Source organism: Coregonus clupeaformis, chromosome 19 (assembly GCF_020615455.1).
Source record: "Coregonus clupeaformis isolate EN_2021a chromosome 19, ASM2061545v1, whole genome shotgun sequence".
In the NCBI taxonomy this organism is placed as follows: Eukaryota; Metazoa; Chordata; class Actinopteri; order Salmoniformes; family Salmonidae; genus Coregonus; species Coregonus clupeaformis.
Genome location: NC_059210.1, coordinates 7,219,918 through 7,239,499, shown reverse-complemented (window position 1 = coordinate 7,239,499; position 19,582 = coordinate 7,219,918). Strand labels below are relative to the sequence as shown.

General features: G+C 41.8%; 1 protein-coding gene across 2 annotated transcripts in view; it reads right to left on the bottom strand.

Moving 5' to 3' along the window:
• The window catches only part of atp8b4 (ATPase phospholipid transporting 8B4), a 53,561-nt gene that overhangs the window by 1,632 nt on the left and 32,347 nt on the right, over positions 1-19,582 (bottom strand). For both annotated transcript variants that reach the window (XM_041836832.2, XM_041836833.2), the window contains 13 exons: positions 19,368-19,533; positions 18,065-18,253; positions 17,573-17,688; positions 14,232-14,396; positions 11,867-11,978; positions 11,528-11,633; positions 10,691-10,832; positions 9,458-9,641; positions 5,323-5,546; positions 5,004-5,087; positions 4,185-4,430; positions 1,942-2,080; positions 1,658-1,788 (listed from right to left, as the gene is read on the bottom strand). In XM_041836832.2, the coding sequence (XP_041692766.1) occupies positions 1,658-1,788; positions 1,942-2,080; positions 4,185-4,430; positions 5,004-5,087; positions 5,323-5,546; positions 9,458-9,641; positions 10,691-10,832; positions 11,528-11,633; positions 11,867-11,978; positions 14,232-14,396; positions 17,573-17,688; positions 18,065-18,253; positions 19,368-19,533 (2,004 nt within the window). The remainder of the gene's footprint in view (positions 1-1,657; positions 1,789-1,941; positions 2,081-4,184; positions 4,431-5,003; positions 5,088-5,322; positions 5,547-9,457; positions 9,642-10,690; positions 10,833-11,527; positions 11,634-11,866; positions 11,979-14,231; positions 14,397-17,572; positions 17,689-18,064; positions 18,254-19,367; positions 19,534-19,582) is intronic.

Here is a 19,582-nt window from a genome sequence, read left to right as displayed (position 1 = left end):
ATTTAGATTTTGTGTCACTGGCCTACACACAATACCCCATAATGTCAAAGTGGATTATTTATTTTAATTTAAAAATTTTATTTTATTAAAAAGGAAAAGCTGTAATGTCTTGAGTCAATAAGTATTCAACCCCTTTGTTATGGCAAGTCTAAATAAGTTCAGGAGTAAAAATGTGCTTAACAAGTCACATAATACGTTGCATGGACTCACTCTGTGTGCAATTATAGTGTTTAACATGATTTTTGAATGACTACATCATCTCTGTACCCCACACATAAAATTAACCTTCAGTAGAGCAGCACATTTCAACCACAGATTCAACCACAAAGACCAGGGAGGTTTTCCAATGCCTCATTAAGAAGGACACCTATTGGTAGATGGGTAAAAAATAAAATACATTGAATATCCATTTGAGCATGGTGAAGTTATTAATTACACTTTGGATGGTGTATCAATATTCCCAATCACTACAAAGATACAGGCGTCCTTCCTAACTCAGTTGTCGGAGAGGAAGGAAACCCCTCAGGGATTTCATCATGAGGCCAATGGTGACCTTAAAACTGTTAGAGTTGAATGGCTGTGATAGGAGAAAACTGAGGATGGATCAACAACATTGTAGTTACTCCACAATACTAACCTAATTGACAGAGTGAAAAGAAGGAAGCATGTACAGAATAAAACTATCCCAAAACATGCATCCTGTTTGCAATAAGGCACTAAATATTGGAGTAATACTGCAAAAAATGTGGCAAAGAAATGAACTTTTTGTCCTGAATACAAAACGTTATGTTTGGGGCAAATCCAACACATCACTGAGTACCACACTTCTGTGTTCATATTTTCAAGCATAGGGGTGGCTGCATGGTGTTATTAGTATGATTGTCATTGGCAAGTACTAGGGAGTTATTTAGGATAAAAAGAAACGTAACAGGCAAAATCCTAGAGTAAAAATAGTTTTAGTCTGCTTTCCAAAAGACACTGGGAGACAAATTCACCTTTCAGCAGGACAATAACCTAAAACACAAGGACAAATATACACTGGAGTTGCTTCCAAAGACAACATTGACTGTTCCTGAGAGTCCTAGTTACAGTTTTGACTTAAATCTGCTTGAAAATCTAATGTCAAGACTTGAAAATGGTTGTCTAGCAATGATCAACAACCAATTTTACAAAACTTGAAGAATTTTGAAAATAATAATGGGCAAATATTGTACAATCCAGGTGTGCAAAGCTCTTAGAGACTTACCCAGAAAGACTTGCAGGTGTAACTGCAGCCAAAGGTGATTCTAACATGTATTTTCTCAGGGGTGTAAATACTTATGTAAATGTGATTTTTCTGAGTTTCATTTTCAATAAAATAGCAAAAAACGTTTTTAAAAAATTGTTTACTTTGTCATTATGGGGTATTGTGTGTAGATGGGTGAGAAAAATATATATTTAATCAATTTTGAATTCAGGCTGTAACACAACAAAATGTGGAATAAGTCAAGGAGTATGAATATTTTCTGAAGGCACTGTATACCTCATAGAAATCAAGAAGAAGAAGAACTACTTCAGTGATTTTGATTTCTTCTCTTTCATTGGCATGTTTAGTGTGATGCTTCCCCCTGTTCCTAGTGGTGTACACTACAGTGTGTGTCAATCAAGTTCCCTTTACCTTGTCTGTCAGAGTGGGGTAAAGGTCTGTCTTCAGAAAGCAAACTGCCATCCCGGGCATGACACACGCCACAGTGGTCAGCATTATAACCAGCCACACACTCTTCTGAGTCAGGCAGTTACGGGCTGTGCCTGGGAAAACCACAACAAAACACAACCCTCGGACTCAAAAAAATGCTCTTGTACAGTTTCATGTATCATTATTGTACTCAAGATTTAAAACTGAATTACACTAGGTTACTGTAAAGCACTGATGTAAAAAAAAAATACATTTGATTGACTCACCAATGAAAGGGAAGTGGCTGGGGAATATGCTGAAGAGGCCGTCACTGTGCATTGCGAATAGAATGGCAAAGTAGACAGCCAGGCTACCCCACACAAAGACGTGGTTCACTGCTGTCCAATAGGAGGTGTCCAGTCCAATCTGTAACCGAACAAAACAAAACAACTGCATGTTCATATCACATACTACATGTCAGTAAACGGTCACATGTTCATATCTTGTATATCAGCAAGTTAGATTTTAGTTAGTTAATAATGCAGTGTTTTGAGAATAACCATTCACCTGGGTCATCTCCCACTAACAGCACCTGGAGGCATTTTCTTATTTTTCTTCAGATTTAATCGTTTATATCATTGCCATAGCAACCAAAAGGCATTACAATACATTCATAACAGATTTCACAACATATAAAGTGTGTGCCCTCAGGCCTCTACTCTACTACCACATATCTATAACACAACATCCATGTGTGTATGTGTGTATAGTGCGTATGTTGTCGTGTGTTTGTATGGATGTGTCCATGTTTGTGCTGCTTCACAGTCCCCGCTGTTCCAAAAGGTGTCTTTTTATCTGTTTTTTTTATCTAATTTTACTGCTGGCATGAGTTACTTGATGTGGAATAGAGTTCCATGCAGTCATGGCTCTACGTAGTACTGTGCTCCTCCCATAGTATATTCTTGACTTGGGGACTGTGAAGAGACTTCTGGTGGAAAGTCTTGTGGGGTATGCATGGGTGTCCGAGCTGTTTGCCAGTAGTTCAAACAGACAGCTCGGTGCATTCAACATGTCAATACCTCTCACAAATACAAGTAGTGATGAAGTCAATCTCTCCTCCACTTTGAGCCAAGAGAGATTGACATGCATATTATTAATGTTAGCTCTCTGTGTACATCCAAGGACGAGCTGTGCTGCCCTGTTCTGAGCCAATTGCAATTTTCCTAAGTCCCTCTTTGTGGCACCTGACCACACGACTGAACAGTAGTCCAGGTGCGACAAAACTAGGGCCTGTAGGACCTGCCTTGTTGATAGTGCTGTTAAGAAGGCAGAGCAGCGCTTTATTATAGACAGACTTCTCCCCATCCTAGCTACTGTTGTATCAATATGTTTTGACCATGACAGTTTACAATCCAAGCAGTTTAGTCTCCTCAACTTGCTCAATTTCCACATTATTCATTACAAGATTTAGTTGAGGTTTAGGGTTTAGTGAATGATTTGTCCTAAATACAATGCTTTTAGTTTTTGAAATATTTAGGACTAACTTATTCCACCCATTCAGAAACTAACTGCAGCTCTTTGTTAAGTGTTGCAGTCATTTCAGTCGCTGTAGTAGCTGACGTGTATAGTGTTGAGTCATCCGCATACATAGACACACTGGCTTTACTCAAAGCCAGTGGCATGTCGTTAGTAAAGATTGAAAAAAGTAAGGGGCCTAGACAGCTGCCCTGGGGAATTCCTGATTCTACCTGGATTATGTTGGATAGGCTTCCATTAAAGAACATCCTCTGTGTTCTGTTAGACAGGTAACTCTTTATCCACAATATAGCAGGAGGTGTAAAGCCATGACACATACGTTTTTCCAGCAGCAGACTATGGTCGATAATGTCAAAAGCTGCACTAAAGTCTAATAAAACAGCCCCCACAATCTTTTTATCATACATTTCTCTCAGCCAATCATCAGTAATTTGTGTAAGTGCTGTGCTTGTTGAATGTCCTTCCCTATAAGCGTGCTGAAAGTCTGTTGTCAATTTGTTTACTGTAAAATAGCATTGTATCTGGTCAAACACAATTTTTTCCTAAAGTTTACTAAGGGTTGGTAACAGGCTGATTGGTCGGCTATTTGAGCCAGTTAAGGGGGCTTTACTATTCTTAGGTAGGGGAATAACTTTTGCTTCCCTCCAGGCCTGAGGTCCCACACTTTCTAGTAGGCTTAAATTGAAGATATGGCAAATAGGAGTGGCAATATCGTCCGCTATTATCCTCAGTAATCTTGTCAGACCCCGGTGGCTTGTCATTGTTGATAGACAACAATACTTTTTTCACCTCTTCCACACTTACTTTACGGAATTCAAAATTACAATGCTTGTCTTTCATAATTTGGTCAGATATTCTTGGATGTATAGTGTCAGCATTTGTTGCTGGCATGTCAAGCCTAAGTTTGCTAATCTTGCCAATGAAAAAATCATTAAAGTAGTTGGCAATATCAGTGGGTTTTGTGATGAATAACCCATCTGACTATGCCTCTTACCTGAACGCTCACCACTATGACCAAGGATGTTGCTATGGTGACGGCGAAAGCCTGCTGGTCTGAGATGTGTGATCCGTCGTCACTGACGGCGAGGCAGAAGGCTCCATAGGGGATGAAGAAGAGGAGGAAGGAGGTCCCCATCCCCTGCAGCGTACACAGGAAGAACTGTCTCTTATTGAACAGGAGGTTGAGCTGCCCTGGACGGTACAGGCTGGGGAAGCGGTGGCTGTTGGCTTCGTTCACATCCTGGGGAAGAAAATAGTTTTTGTGATGACAGGTGTGTGTGTGTGTGTGTGTGTGTGTGTGTGTGTGTGTGTGTGTGTGTGTGTGTGTGTGTGTGTGTGTGTGTGTGTGTGTGTGTGTGTACGTACGCTGGACTACATTTTCTGGTTTCCCGGATACAGATTTAGCCTAAGTCCTGGACTAATTAGCAATTTAATGGACTTTCTCCATTGGGTAGGCTTTTTAGTTCAGAACTAGGCTTAACCTGTGTCCAGGTCAGTTTACCGGCTCTAAATTATATTGACTAATGGGTTAGAGTTGGGTGAGGTTAAGGTTAGTTATTAAGGTTTAGGTGGGGTAGAGGAAGAGGTAGTTGGACGTTTATAGAGTCCCTAAGGAGGAGAGCAGAGCAAAAAGGGGATCTAAAAACATGACATATTCACCTGTATGACTCGACAGAATCTTGAAAAGAAAAATGAAAGAAAGAAAGAAAGAAAGAAAAGGAAAGTGAAAGAAAATAAAAGCTTGGTGGGTTGCCATAGGAAACTGATGAAAAGATACATGGAGTTCTTGTATGTAGTTTACACCAGTTCTTACCTGATCAAAAAGCCCCATGGCCAGAACTGGCAGGGATGTGTAGACTATATTGAAGAGAGTGATAAACCACTGGTCATAAACCGTCTAAGAGAAGATGGAATAAAGTGAAGAAAAAAATGCACACAAAATGTTTACAATTATAAAACATAGATATACTATAATGTTGTATTGCTCTTTGCCCCAATGCAGTAGCATTTGTATATGATTATTGTTTTTTTATTTTCAAGAGACATTGGAGAAAGACAACTACCGTAAGTACATTTAGTTCCTACGTTTTCCCCAAATAAAAACACACTTTTTTTATGTCACTTTTATTTACCTGAGCTGAGAAACCACAGAAGAAGCCGAACCAGAAGTGCACCACGGTGAAGGCAAAGTTCTTGTAGAAGAAGTAGAACAGGAAGTTGCACATGCGGAAATAGGACCAGCGGCCGTGGACCAGCAGGAGACGCTGCAGATAGCGGAACTGGGCGAAGGAGTAGTCGGAGGCTAGCACAGCCTGCATGCCCTCCTGACCTGATATACCTACACCTATATGAGCAGCTGGAGAGAAAGAGAGAGACAGAGAGAGAGAGAGAGACAGAGAGAGAGAGAGAGAGAGAGACAGAGAGAGAGCGAGAGAGAGAGACAGAGAGAGAGAGAGAGAGAGAGAGAGAGAGACAGAGAGAGAGAGAGAGAATCCTCAATGAAATGATAAAATATACAGACGACAAATTCCAATTCTTAAACTCTTTAACATCATCCTTAGCTCTGGCATCTTCCCCAATATTTGAAACCAAGGACTGATCACCCCAATCCACAAAAGTGGAGACAAATTTCACCCCAATAACTACCGTGGGATATGTGTCAACAGCAACCTTGGGAAAATCCTCTGCATTATCATTAACAGCAGACTCGTACATTTCCTCAGGAAAACAATATACTGAGCAAATGTCAAATTGGCTTTTTACCAAATTATCGTACGACAGACCACGTATTCACCCTGCACACCCTAATTGACAAAACAAACAAACCAAAACAAAGGCAAAGTCTTCTCATGCTTTGTTGATTTCAAAAAAGCTTTTGACTCAATTTGGCATGAGGGTCTGCTATACAAATTGATGGAAAGTGGTGTTGGGGGAAAAACATACAACATTGTAAAATCCATGTAAACAAACAACAAGTGTGTGGTTAAAATTGGCAAAAGACACACACATTTCTTTCCATAGGGCCGTGGGGTGAGACAGGGATGCAGCTTAAGCCCCACCCTCTTCAACATATATATCAACAAATTGGCGAGGGCACTAGAACAGTCTGCAGCACCCGGCCTCACCCTACTAGAATCTGAAGTCAAATGTCTACTGTTTGCTGATGATCTGGTGCTTCTGTCCCCAACCAAGGATGGCCTACAGCAGCACCTAGATCTTCTGCACAGATTCTGTCAGACCTGGGCCCTGACAGTAAATCTCAGTAAGACAAAAATAATGGTGTTCCAAAAAAGGTCCAGTTGCCAGGACCACAAATATAAATTCCATCTAGACACCGTTGCCCTAGAGCACACAAAAAACTATACATACCTCGGCCTAAACATCAGCGCCACAGGTAACTTCCACAAAGCTGGTGAACGCTCTGAGTGACAAGGCAAGAAGGGCCTTCTATGCCGTCAAAAGGAACATAAAATTCAACATACCAATTAGGATCTGGCAAAAAATACTTGAATCAGTTATAGAACCCATTGCCCTTCATGGTTGTGAGGTTTGGGGTCAGCTCACCAACCAAGAATTCACAAAATGGGACAAACACCATATTGAGACTCTGCATGCAGAATTCTGCAAAAATATCCTCCGTGTACAACGTAAAACACCAAATAATGCATGCAGAGCAGAATTAGGCTGATACCCGCTAATGATCAAAATCCAGAAAAGAGCCGTTAAATTCTACAACCACCTAAAAGGAAGTGATTCCCAAACCTTCCATAACAAACTCAGTGAGCATAGCCTTGCTATTGAGAAAGGCCGCCGTAGGCAGACCTGGCTCTCAAGAGAAGACAGGCTATGTGCACACTGCCCACAAAATGAGGTGGAAACTGAGCTGCACTTCCTAACCTCCTGCCAAATGTATGACCATATTAGAGACACATATTTCCCTCAGATTACACATATCCACAAAGAATTTGAAAACAAACCCAATTTTGATAAACTCCCATATCTATTGTCTGAAATACCACAGTGTGCCATCACAGCAGCAATATTTGTGACCTGTTGCCACAAGAAAAGGGCAACCAGTGAAGAACAAACACCATTGTAAATACAACCCATATTTATGTTTATTTATTTTCCATTTTGTATTTTAACTATTTGCACATAGTTACAAACTGTATATAGACATAATATGATATATGAAATGTCTCTATTATTTTGGAACTTTTGTGAGTGTAATGTTTACTATTGACTTGTTATTGTTTATTTCACTTTTGTTTATCCATTTCACTTGCTTTGGCAATGTAAACATATGTTTCCCATGTCAATAAAGCCCCTTGAATTGAATTGAAACCGAGAGAGAAAGAGAGCACAATTTTGTGCAACTTCTGGCACGCGTTTACAGTGAACACTGAGGCAGTACCCTTACAGTTTTAGACAGTAGCCAATAGACTATTGTGGCTATTTGAGCATAATCTAGGCCTACCAACAAAACCAATGGAGCAAATCCCATAACATTTACACATGGAAATAGCTTTTGATTTCTATGTCAAGCAAAGAGGCACTGAGTTTGAAGGTAGGCCTTGAAATACATCCACAGGTACACCTCCGATTGACTCAAATGATGTCAATTAGCCTATCAGAAGCTTCTGACTTCAACTGAATTGCTATGAAGCCCCTAAATAAGATCTGGTGCAACCAATTACCTTCAGAAGTCACATAATTAGTTAAATAAAGTACACATGTGTGCAATCTAAGTGTCACATGATCTGTCACATGATCTCAGTATATATACACCTGTTCTGAAAGGCCCCAGAGTCTGCAACACCACTAAGCAAAGGGCACCACCAAGCAAGCGAAACCATGAAGACCAAGGAGCTCTCCAAACAGGTCAGGGACAAGGTTGTGGAGAAGTACAGATCAGGATTGGGTTATAAAAAAATATCTGAAACTTTGAACATCACACGGAGCACCATTAAATCCATTATTAAACAATGGAAAGAATATGGCACCACAACAAACCTGCCAACCAAAACTCACGGACCAAGCAAGGAGGGCATTAATCAGAGAGGCAACAAAGAGACCAAAGAAAACCCTGAAGGAGCTGCAAAGCTCCACAGCGGAGATTGGAGTATCTGTCCATAGGACCACATTAAGCCGTACACTCCACAGAGCTGGGCTTTACGGAAGAGTGGCCAGAAAAAAGCCATTGCTTAAAGAAAAAAATAAGACAACACGTTTGGTGTTCGCCAAAAGCCATGTGGGAGACTCCCCAAACATATGGAAGAAGGTACTCTGGTCAGATGAGACTAAAATTGAGCTTTTTGGCCATCAAGGAAAACGCTATGTCTGGCGCAAACCCAACACCTCTCATCACCCCGGGGATGTTTTTCATCGGCATGGACTGGGAAACTGGTCAGAATTGAAGGAATGATGGATGGTGCTAAATACAGGGAAATTCTTGAGGGAAACCTGTTTCAGTCTTCCAGAGATTTGAGACTGGGACGGAGGTTCACCTTCCAGCAGGACAATGACCCTAAGCATACTGTTAAACCAACACTCAAGTGGTTTAAGGGGAAACATTTAAATGTCTTGGAATGGCCTAGTCAAAGCCCAGACCTCAATCCAATTGAGAATCTGTGGTATGACTTAAAGATTGCTGTACACCAGCGGAACCCATCCAACTTGAAGGAGCTGGAGCAGTTTTGCCTTGAAGAATGGGCAAAAATCCCAGTGGCTAGATGTGCCAAGCTTATAGAGACATACCCCAAGAGATTTGCAGGTGTAATTACTGCAAAAGGTGGCTCTACAAAGTATTGACTGTGAATAGTTGTGCACGCTCAAGTTTTCTGTTTTTTTGTCTTATTTCTTGTTTGTTTCACAAAAAATATATTTTGCATCTTCAAAGTGGTAGGCATGTTGTGTAAATCAAATGATACAAACCCCCCAAAAATCCATTTTAATTCCAGGTTGTAAGGCAACAAAATAGGAAAAATGCCAAGGGGGGTGAATACTTTCGCAAGCCACTGTATGTAACGCTAATGCTCAAAATCCTCTTCTCCTCATGAAACATACATCATATTCACACCAGATTTTGTATTTAGACACACGATTGCACATAAAGGAAGATAGTTCCTACATGATAGAGGGCCTGCTTTGTTTTTTCAACTGATCCTGTGTCCTTCCTGTCATCCTGTGAACCCCGTTCATTGCTGCTCATATCTGCTGCTGACTGAGAAACACCATGAGCTGAATATAATGTAACCTGTGTATTACTCTTGATCATGCTGACGTCGTTGGCCCCGTCTCCTATGGCCAGAGTCACGGCCATCTTGTTTGTCTTGACCAGCTCCACCACCTGGGCCTTCTGCATGGGAGTCACCCTACAGCAGATCACTGTCTTACACAGACAGGCTGTCTCCAGAAGGACCTGCTCCAGGTCAGGCTCCAGGGCATGGGCCTACAGGGGGGATTAATAGGAGAGGAGAGGAGAGGAGAGGAGAGGAGAGGAGAGGAGAGGAGAGGAGAGGAGAGGAGAGGAGAGGAGAGGAGAGGAGAGGAGAGGAGAGGAGAGGAGAGGAGATAACATTTTATAAGATTTTATTGTCCATTTGGTTAGAATGGAAATGATCTTGTGCCTTTCTCCACAACACCCCCAGAGACACAGACACATTAGGCCTGTTAAACAACCATTATCACCACCCTGCAGTGTTAACCAGTTCTGTGGTGTTAACATCCCAGCCCTCCTGCCGAGCAGAGCCAGGGCGTAGCAGAACAGTGTGGGCTCAGTGTGTGTACCGAGTACAGAGTGTGAGACAGGTCAGGACTAGGAGCAGAGCAGTGAGTATCTGTCTGCTGATGAGAAGTCTAGAAGCCAGTTGCAAATCAATTGCCCAGTATTGGGACAATAAAGCGTTTACGAATTTGAATCTGAGACACAGCTCTAGGACTAGATGCTGTAATGATGTGAGGCTCTGTTTGCTGATGAGAAGCCTGGGCAACCAACCACTCAGGGCAGTGTGTCTGTCTGCCAGATGTCTTAACGGCAGCCTCTCTCACAGAGATGGGGGACTCCCTAAACACCAGCAGTCTGCTCATTAGAAACTAAGCAGACTCAGCAGACGCCACAGGAGCAGAGATATTATACGGTCCATACCAGATAGACTCACACCCATACGCACGTTCAACGTCAGGTAAAGGGACACTATGCAGTTTATAACAGATAGATAGATAGTCCACCCATACACACAACCCACATTCAACACCAGGTAAAGAAACATTATCCTGAGCATATCGCATAGACTCACACCCATACACACAACCCACATTCAACACCAGGTAAAGAAACATTATCCTGAGCATATCGCATAGACTCACACCCATACACACAACCCACATTCAACCCATAGGGATGACAATATAGTCCAAGCATCTGGTTTGGAAAGCCATTTCACTGTATGTAGAGGAACAAAGGGTAGCAATAGCATGAGGGGAGGGGAGCCTCCTTACCAGACTGTGTCCGTTAATGATTAAGGCATATTCCGCTATGATGGTTTCTTCAAACACAGAATCATCTGAGAACTCATCTGCCTTCTCCACATCTGCAGTACTGCTAACTCTGCTCAGGCCCAGGATGTGCTCCTTAGCACTCCTAAAGAAGGGGGGGAGGGAGGGAGGGAGGGAGGGAGGGAGGGGGGCATAAACAGATGAGAGATGCGGCTGTCTCTCTTAGCTACCCTACGATGAATGCACTGACTGTAGTCACTCTGGATAAGAGCGTGTGGCTAAACGACTCACGTGTCAATTTAATGTTTAACCATAGAAATAGAACAATCGCTACAATGAATGTTCATGATCTGAAAAGAAAATGGATGGTTCTCTCTGTTCTACTCTGTCTCTCTACCCCTCTCACTCAGATAGAGTACGACCGATGGGGCCAATGGGGCTGGCTGGCATGGTGATAGCTTCCCTCTGGGATCAACTGTTGGGGGAATAACACGTTCTTTAGTCCAGCTAAACTAAAGGAGGAAACAGAATGCCCTGGGGACCTTGTCACGTGACCCAGTCAGCCAGCCTGCGCTCACTAACTAACTCTCATTCTTTGACTCTCAAAAAAGCTGCTGGGGGGAGCAGGTTTGCCTTTTTACCTGCAGGTTAATCAATCAAATGTTTTTTTTATTTTTTTATAAAAGCCCCTTTTTTTACGATCAGCAGTTGTCACAAAGTGCTTTTACAGAAACCAGCCTAAAACCCCCCCAGAGAGCCTGCAATGCAGATGCAGATGATTGATTACCTGCAGGTGTAATCGTGACTGAGAGAGTATGTTTCATTGGCCAGAGGCCTAACCTGAGTTGCTGCTGCACCTCCGAGGCGGTGTGTCCTGATATTATGAACACTTCGCTCATGTCGTCTCTCAGCATGTTGCAGGAGTAGCCGATGTTCATCGCCGTCTCTACAACCGCAGAACATGTCACGTTACATCCAGTTTTCATGTACAGTATTGTCAAATGTATCATTGGACACTGAATAAAAAATATATTACTGTGAAATGACCTTTCTTGCAAGCTCTCTCCCAACAATGCAGTAAATCTATCTCAGTAGTACTCTAAAGTAAAGTAAAGTCTTTGTAGAGGGAGTAAACTTTGATGGTTCAAAACATTGGTCCATCCCTTCATTGGCGCTTACCTAACTTATCCCCGGTGAGAACCCAGATCTTGATGTTGGCCAGGGTCAAACAGGCGATGGTTTCAGGAACCCCCTCCTGCAGTTTGTCTTCTACTGCTGTGGCCCCTAGGAGCTTAAGAGGGGGGAAACAAACAACCAGTGGAACCCCTGAGAACACACCCAGCGGTTTGAAGACAGGGTCAGCTATGGTGCAGCGTCCCTGGAGCAGTTTAAGGGTTGAGTGCCTTGATCAAGGGCATAACGGCAGGAGATGGCGTCTAGGATACTGTTGCCTCTAGTCAGTTTTACATCAAGCCTTTATCACCATGTAGAGAGCAGGCAGTCCTTCCTCTCTGTTCTTTATCGGTCAGTCTATATATAAGTCTATAGGTCAGTCTATATATAAGTCTTTAGGTCAGTCTATAGGTCAGTCTATATATCAGTCTATAGGTCAGTCTATAGGTCAGTCTATATATCAGTCTATATATCAGTCTATAGGTCAGTCTATATATCAGTCTATAGGTCAGTCTATATATAAGTCTTTAGGTCAGTCTATAGGTCAGTCTATATATAAGTCTTTAGGTCAGTCTATAGGTCAGTCTATATATCAGTCTATATGTCAGTCTATAGGTCAGTCTATATATCAGTCTATAGGTCAGTCTATAGGTCAGTCTATATATCAGTCTATAGGTCAGTCTATATATCAGTCTATAGGTCAGTCTATATATCAGTCTATATATCAGTCTATAAGTCAGTCTATATATCAGTCTATAGGTCAGTCTATTCCGTCATATATCAGTCTATAGTCAGTCTATATCAGTCTATAGGTCAGTCTATAGGTCAGTCTATATATCAGTCTATAGGTCAGTCTATATATCAGTCTATAGGTCAGTCTATATATCAGTCTATAGGTCGTCTATAGGTCAGTCTATATGTCAGTCTACAGGTCAGTCTATATATTAGCCCTGTCTATATCAGTCTATAGCTGTCTATATGTCAGTCTATATTCAGTCTATAGTCAGTCCATATATCAGTCTATAGGTCAGTCTATATCAGTCTATAGGTCAGTCTATATATCAGTCTATGGTCCTATCAGTCTATAGGTCAGTCTATATGTCAGTCTATAGGTCAGTCTATATATCAGTCTATAGGTCAGTCTATATATCAGTCTATAGTCAGTCTATATCACAGTCTATATATCAGTCTATAGGTCAGTCTATATGTCAGTCTATATATCAGCGTCAGTCTATATGTCAGTCTATAGGTCAGTCTATATGTCAGTCTATAGGTCAGTCTATATATCAGTCTATAGGTCAGTCTATATATCAGTCTATAGGTCAGTCTATATATCAGTCTATAGGTCAGTCTATATATCAGTCTATATATCAGTCTATAGGTCAGTCTATATATCAGTCTATATATCAGTCTATATATCAGTCTATAGGTCAGTCTATATATCAGTCTATAGGTCAGTCTATATATCAGTCTATAGGTCAGTCTATATGTCAGTCTATAGGTCAGTCTATATGTCAGTCTATATATCAGTCTATAGGTCAGTCTATATGTCAGTCTATAGGTCAGTCTATATATCAGTCTATAGGTCAGTCTATATATCAGTCTATAGGTCAGTCTATATATCAGTCTATAGGTCAGTCTATATATCAGTCTATAGGTCAGTCTATATATCAGTCTATAGGTCAGTCTATAGGTCAGTCTATATATCAGTCTATAGGTCAGTCTATATGTCAGTCTATATATCAGTCTATATGTCAGTCTATAAGTCAGTCTATATGTCAGTCTATAAGTCAGTCTATAGGTCAGTCTATAGGTCAGTCTATAGGTCAGTCTATATATCAGTCTATATATCAGTCTATAGGTCAGTCTATATATCAGTCTATAGGTCAGTCTATATATCAGTCTATAGGTCAGTCTATAGGTCAGTCTATATGTCAGTCTATATGTCAGTCTATATGTCAGTCTATATATCAGTCTATAGGTCAGTCTATATCAGTCTATATTCAGTCTATGCAGTCTATATGTCAGTCTATAAGGTAGTCTTATGTCAGTCTATATATCAGTCTATAGGTCAGTCTATATGTCAGTCTATAGGTCAGTCTATATGTCAGTCTATAGGTCAGTCTATAGGTCAGTCTATAGGTCAGTCTATATGTCAGTCTATAGGTCAGTCTATATGTCAGTCTATAGGTCAGTCTATATATCAGTCTATAGGTCAGTCTATATATCAGTCTATAGGTCAGTCTATAGGTCAGTCTACAGGTCAGTCTATAGGTCAGTCTATAGGTCAGTCTATAGGTCAGTCTTTAGGTCAGTCTACAGGTCAGTCTATAGGTCAGTCTATAGGTCAGTCTATAAATCAGTCTCTTACCATCAGGCCTGTCTCTATCTCCTCGTAGAGATCAGCCAGTCCCTCCTCTCTGTTCTCTATCACAGTGCTGGCATACAGAAGCCTCTTCATCCATTCCTCTAATACATTCTCATCTAGGTCTTTGTATGCCAGGGCTAGTGTTCGCAAGCCTTCACCAGCAAACTCCTGCAACAAACATGATTCAGATTATACAATCATTCAAGGATTTTGTATTGAGATTAAGCATATTGGTTAGGACTATTTTTAAATGCATTTAGTTATGTATGTTTTGTATGCTGCTAGGTTGTTGAATCTGATCAGAGAAATGTCCTCATCATTCAGTAAACCAGATGTTCTAGTATTAGCTATATAAAATAGTTTATAAAAATATTATTATTATTATTACACTAATAATAATAATAGTATTATTATAATAGTATTATTAGTATTAGTATTATTATTATGATTAATATATAAATATATACAGTACCAGTCAAAAGTTTGGACACACCTACTCATTCAAGGGTTTTTCTTTATTTTTACTATTTTCTACATTGTAGAATAATAATGAAGACATCAAAACGATGAAATAACACATTTTGGAATCATGTAGGAACCAAAAAAGTGTTAAACAAATCTTCAACAAAGATTCTTCAAATAGCCACCCTTTGCCTTGATGACAGCTTTGCACACTCTTGGCATTCTCTCAACCAGCTTCACCTGGAATGCTTTTCCAACTGTCTTGAAGGAGTTCCCACATATGCTGAGCACTTGTTGGCTGCTTTTCCTTCACTCTGCAGTCCAACTCATCCCAGACCATCACCATTGGGTGGAGGTCGGGGGATTGTGGAGGCCAGGTCATCTGATGCAGCACTCCATCACTCTCCTTCTTGGTAAAATAGCCCTTACACAGCCTGGAGGTGTGTTGGGTCATTGTCCTGTTGAAAAACAAATGATAGGCCTCCCGAGTGGCGCAGTGGTCTAAGGCACTGCATCACAGTGCTAGCTGTGCCACTAGAGATCCTGGTTCGACGATAGCTGGCCACGACCGGGAGACCCATGGGGCGGCGCACAACTGGCCCAGCGTTGTCCAGGGTAGGGGAGGGTTTGGCCGGCAGGGATGTCCTTGTCCCATCGTGCTATAGTGACCCCTGTGGCGGGCCGGGCGCAGTGCACTCTGACTCGGTCGCCAGGTGTACGATGTTTCCTCCGACACATTGGTGCGGCTGGCTTCCGGGTTAAGCGGGCACTGTGTCAAGAAGCAGTGCGGCTCGGTTGGTTGTGTTTCGGAGGACGCACGACTCTCACCTTCACCTCTCCCGTGTCCGTACGGGGGTTGCAGCGATGGGACAGGGACTGTAACTACTACCAATTGGATACCATGAAATAGGGGAGAAAAAAGGGGGTAAAATACCACTAGAAGAAAAACAAATGATAGTCCCACTAAGCCCAAACCAGATGGGATGGCGTATCGCTGCAGAATGCTGTTGTAGCCATGCTGGTTAAGTGTGCCTTGAATTCTAAATAAATCACAGTGGCACCAGCAAAGCACCCCCACACCATAACACCTCCTCCTCCATGCTTTACGGTGGGAAATATACATGCGGAGATCATCCGTTCACCCACACCGCGTCTCACAAAGACACGGCGGTTGGAACCAAAAATCTCAAATTTGGTCTCCAGACCAAAGGACACATTTCCACCGGTCTAATGTCCATTGCTCGTGTTTCTTGGACGAAGCAAGTCTCTTCTTCTTGTTTGGTGTCCTTTAGTAGTGGTATCTTTGCAGCAATTCAACTATGAAGGCCTGATTCACACAGTCTACTCTGAACAGTTGATGTTGAGATGTGTCTGTTACTTGAACTCTGTGAAGCATTTATTTGGGCTGCAATTTCTGAGGCTGGTAACATTTTACATTTTAGTCATTTAGCAGACGCTCTTATCCAGAGCGACTTACATTATTTTATTTTTATTTTTTCATACTGGAATCGAACCCACAACCCTGCCGGCCATTCCCTCCCCTACCCTGGACGACGCTGGGCCAATTGTGCGCCGCCCCATGGCACAGCTAGCACTGCGATGCAGTGCCTTAGACCACTGCGCCACTGAACTTGTCCTCTGCAGCAGAGGTAACTCTGGGTCTTCCATTCCTGTGGCGGTCCTCATGAGAGCCAGTTTCATCATAGCGCTTGATGGTTTTTGCGACTGCACTTGAAGAAACTTTTAAAGTTCTTGAAATTGTCCGTATTGACTGACCTTCATGTCATAAAATAATGATGGACTGTCGTTTCACTTTGCTTATTTGAGCTGTTCTTGCCATAATATGGACTTGGTATTTTACCAAATATGGCTATCTTCTTGTCACAACACAACTGATTGGCTCAATCGCATTAAGAAGGAAAGAAATTCCACAAAAAAACTTTTAAGAAGGCACACCTGTTAATTGAAATGGATTCCAGGTGACAATCTCATGAAGCTGGTTGAGAGAATGCCAAGAGTGCGCAAAGCAAATGTAACATATATTTTGATTTGTTTAACACTTTTTTGGTTACTACATGATTCCATATGTGTTATTTCATAGTTTTGATGTCTTCACTATTATTCTACAATGTAGAAAATAGTAAAAATTAAGAAAAACCCTTGAATGAGTTGGTGTGTCCAAACCTTTGACTGGTAGTGTATATTTATATACAGTATATTATATGATATTATTATCTCTCATGTTGATGCTTCATGCAATATGTTGCGTGGGCTTTTTGTGAGTGACTGTGAGGCTGCTTTTTGTGAGTGACTGTGAGGCTGCTTGTTGTGAGTGACTGTGAGGCTGCTTGTTGTGAGTGACTGTGAGGCTACTTGTTGTGAGTGACTGTGAGGCTGCTTGTTGTGAGTGACTGTGAGGCTGCTTGTTGTGAGTGGCTGTGAGGCTGACTGTTGTGAGTGACTGTGAGGCTGTTGTTGTGAGTGACTGTGAGGCAGACGGTATCTAAAAACAGAAGGCAACGTGTTGAGAGACTATTTTTGTATCTTCTATTCTGTGTCAAGAGCTCTCTCAACAGCTCACACACCACAATAGAGAATAAATTACTGCTTTCAACACTGAAGGTCACTCTCACTCTCAAACCATCAACCTCGGATACAAAGCTTTTATATATTTAGGGGACATGTCAAAGAGCGTTATTCAAATGTCAGATATACTTTTATTGACATATGATGAGAGAGAGAGAGAGAGAGAGAGAGAGAGAGAGAGAGAGAGAGAGAGAGAGAGAGAGAGAGAGAGAGAGAGAGAGAGAGAGAGAGAGAGAGAGAGAGAGAGAGAGAGAGAGAGAGATAGTACACATACTGTATGTAGTGTATAGACCTACGTAAAGATGCTCTGAGGTAGTGTTCATGAGATCTTGGTTGGACGGGTCCAGTCTGTCGAAGATGATGGTGTCAGCTCCTTTACAGTACAGCTTGATGTGGCCCGCTGGGTTCCTCACTGGAGGACAGTAGAAACAGAAGCAGACAAATACCTGAGTCATTGCCTTGAAGGGACTTTGAAGGTACAGGTATTTTCAGTGACCAATGAGTCAGTGGATCGAAGCCTATTGATCAAAGACCTTATTGATAGTGAATACCTAATGACGTCAAGATTGCCGGACAAGAACAGAACACCATGCAGTCTAGGTCTTGAATTATTGATACTAACACTGCTATGTGTGTGTTTACAGAATATTCAAGAATATGAAGTCATCATCGACTGTATTGTGTCTTATACTTCCAACTTTACGATAACTTAATGTTTTGCTTTGCTACACAACACATTTTGGTGACAGCAAAACAAGATGTTTGCTTTTTAAAGGTGAAGACCTAACCAATGACACTCATTCTCTTGCGCACGTTGTTGAAGTCGAGGATGGCCAGGAGCTGGTAGTTGACGGCTGTCCCCATCTCGTACAGCGTGACGGTCTCCGGGGTTCTGGAACGAAACACAAAGCCAAAGTTCCGTGCGGCCGTGACCAGGGCTCCCTCGTCAGGCGACTGGGCCTGGTACACCAGATCCCCTACATGGAGGAAGAAGAAGAAGAAGAAGAAGAAGAAGAAGAAGAAGAAGAAGAAGAAAAGAAGAAGAAGAAGAAGATAAGAAGAAGAAGAAGAAGAAGAAGAAGAATATGTTTTTTGTTAGGCTGCACCATCCACATGAGTAGTTGCAGGGAATTGTGAGTCAACATATCATTAATTTATCAGTATTATCTAGACAGATTTCCCAGCAGACAAAACTGGTTGAATCGACGTCATTACAGCCAGCTTCGCCCGCTGGGTTACAAGACAAGACTCATGTATATACCTTAGCATGGCTCTAAGTAATATCCTTCAAACTACTGTACAGCAGCCTACTTTACCTTCACTCAGCAGTCTACTTTACCTTCACTCAGCAGTCTACTTTACCTTCACTCAGCAGCCTACTTTACCTTCACTCAGAAGCCTACTTTACCTTCACTCAGCAGCCTACTTTACCTTCACTCAGCAGCCTACTTTACCTTCACTCAGAAGCCTACTTTACCTTCACTCAGCAGCCTACTTTACCTTCACTCAGCAGTCTACTTTACCTTCACTCAGAAGCCTACTTTACCTTCACTCAGAAGCCTACTTTACCTTCACTCAGAAGCCTACTTTACCTTCACTCAGAAGCCTACTTTACCTTCACTCAGAAGCCTACTTTACCTTCACTCAGAAGCCTACTTTACCTTCACTCAGAAGCCTACTTTACCTTCACTCAGAAGCCTACTTTACCTTCACTCAGAAGCCTACTTTACCTTCACTCAGAAGCCTACTTTACCTTCACTCAGAAGCCTACTTTACCTTCACTCAGAAGCCTAGTTTACCTTCACTCAGAAGCCTAGTTTATCTTCACCCTAAGACATGACAGTGTAACAATCTGAAGAACACCTGTACCTGATGTTACTACCGGAAACTAGCCTAAAGTCTCTATACATGACATTCACAATATCTATAGGTTATCTATAGGTTATCTATAGGTTATCTTTAGGTTATCTATAGGCTATCTATAGGTTATCTATAGGTTATCAGTCTAAAGAACTCCTGTACAGTATCTATACATTACCTGTCCTGTAAATTTCTATACATTACATGTCCTGTATATTATCTACACATTACCTTCATTCTTCTCCTCAGGCATGACAGTATGACACAGAGCCAGCAGTCTGAAGAACTCCTGCACCGAGGGCTCCTCTGTCTTGACGGCTTCCACCAGGCTACTGTCATGGAACCTAAACTTCCTGTCACTCAAAGGGTTGAAGGAGAAATCCACGCAGGCCGTTCTCTGGAGGGAGAAGGACCAGAACACAGTTACTATCTTATAGTTTAACCGT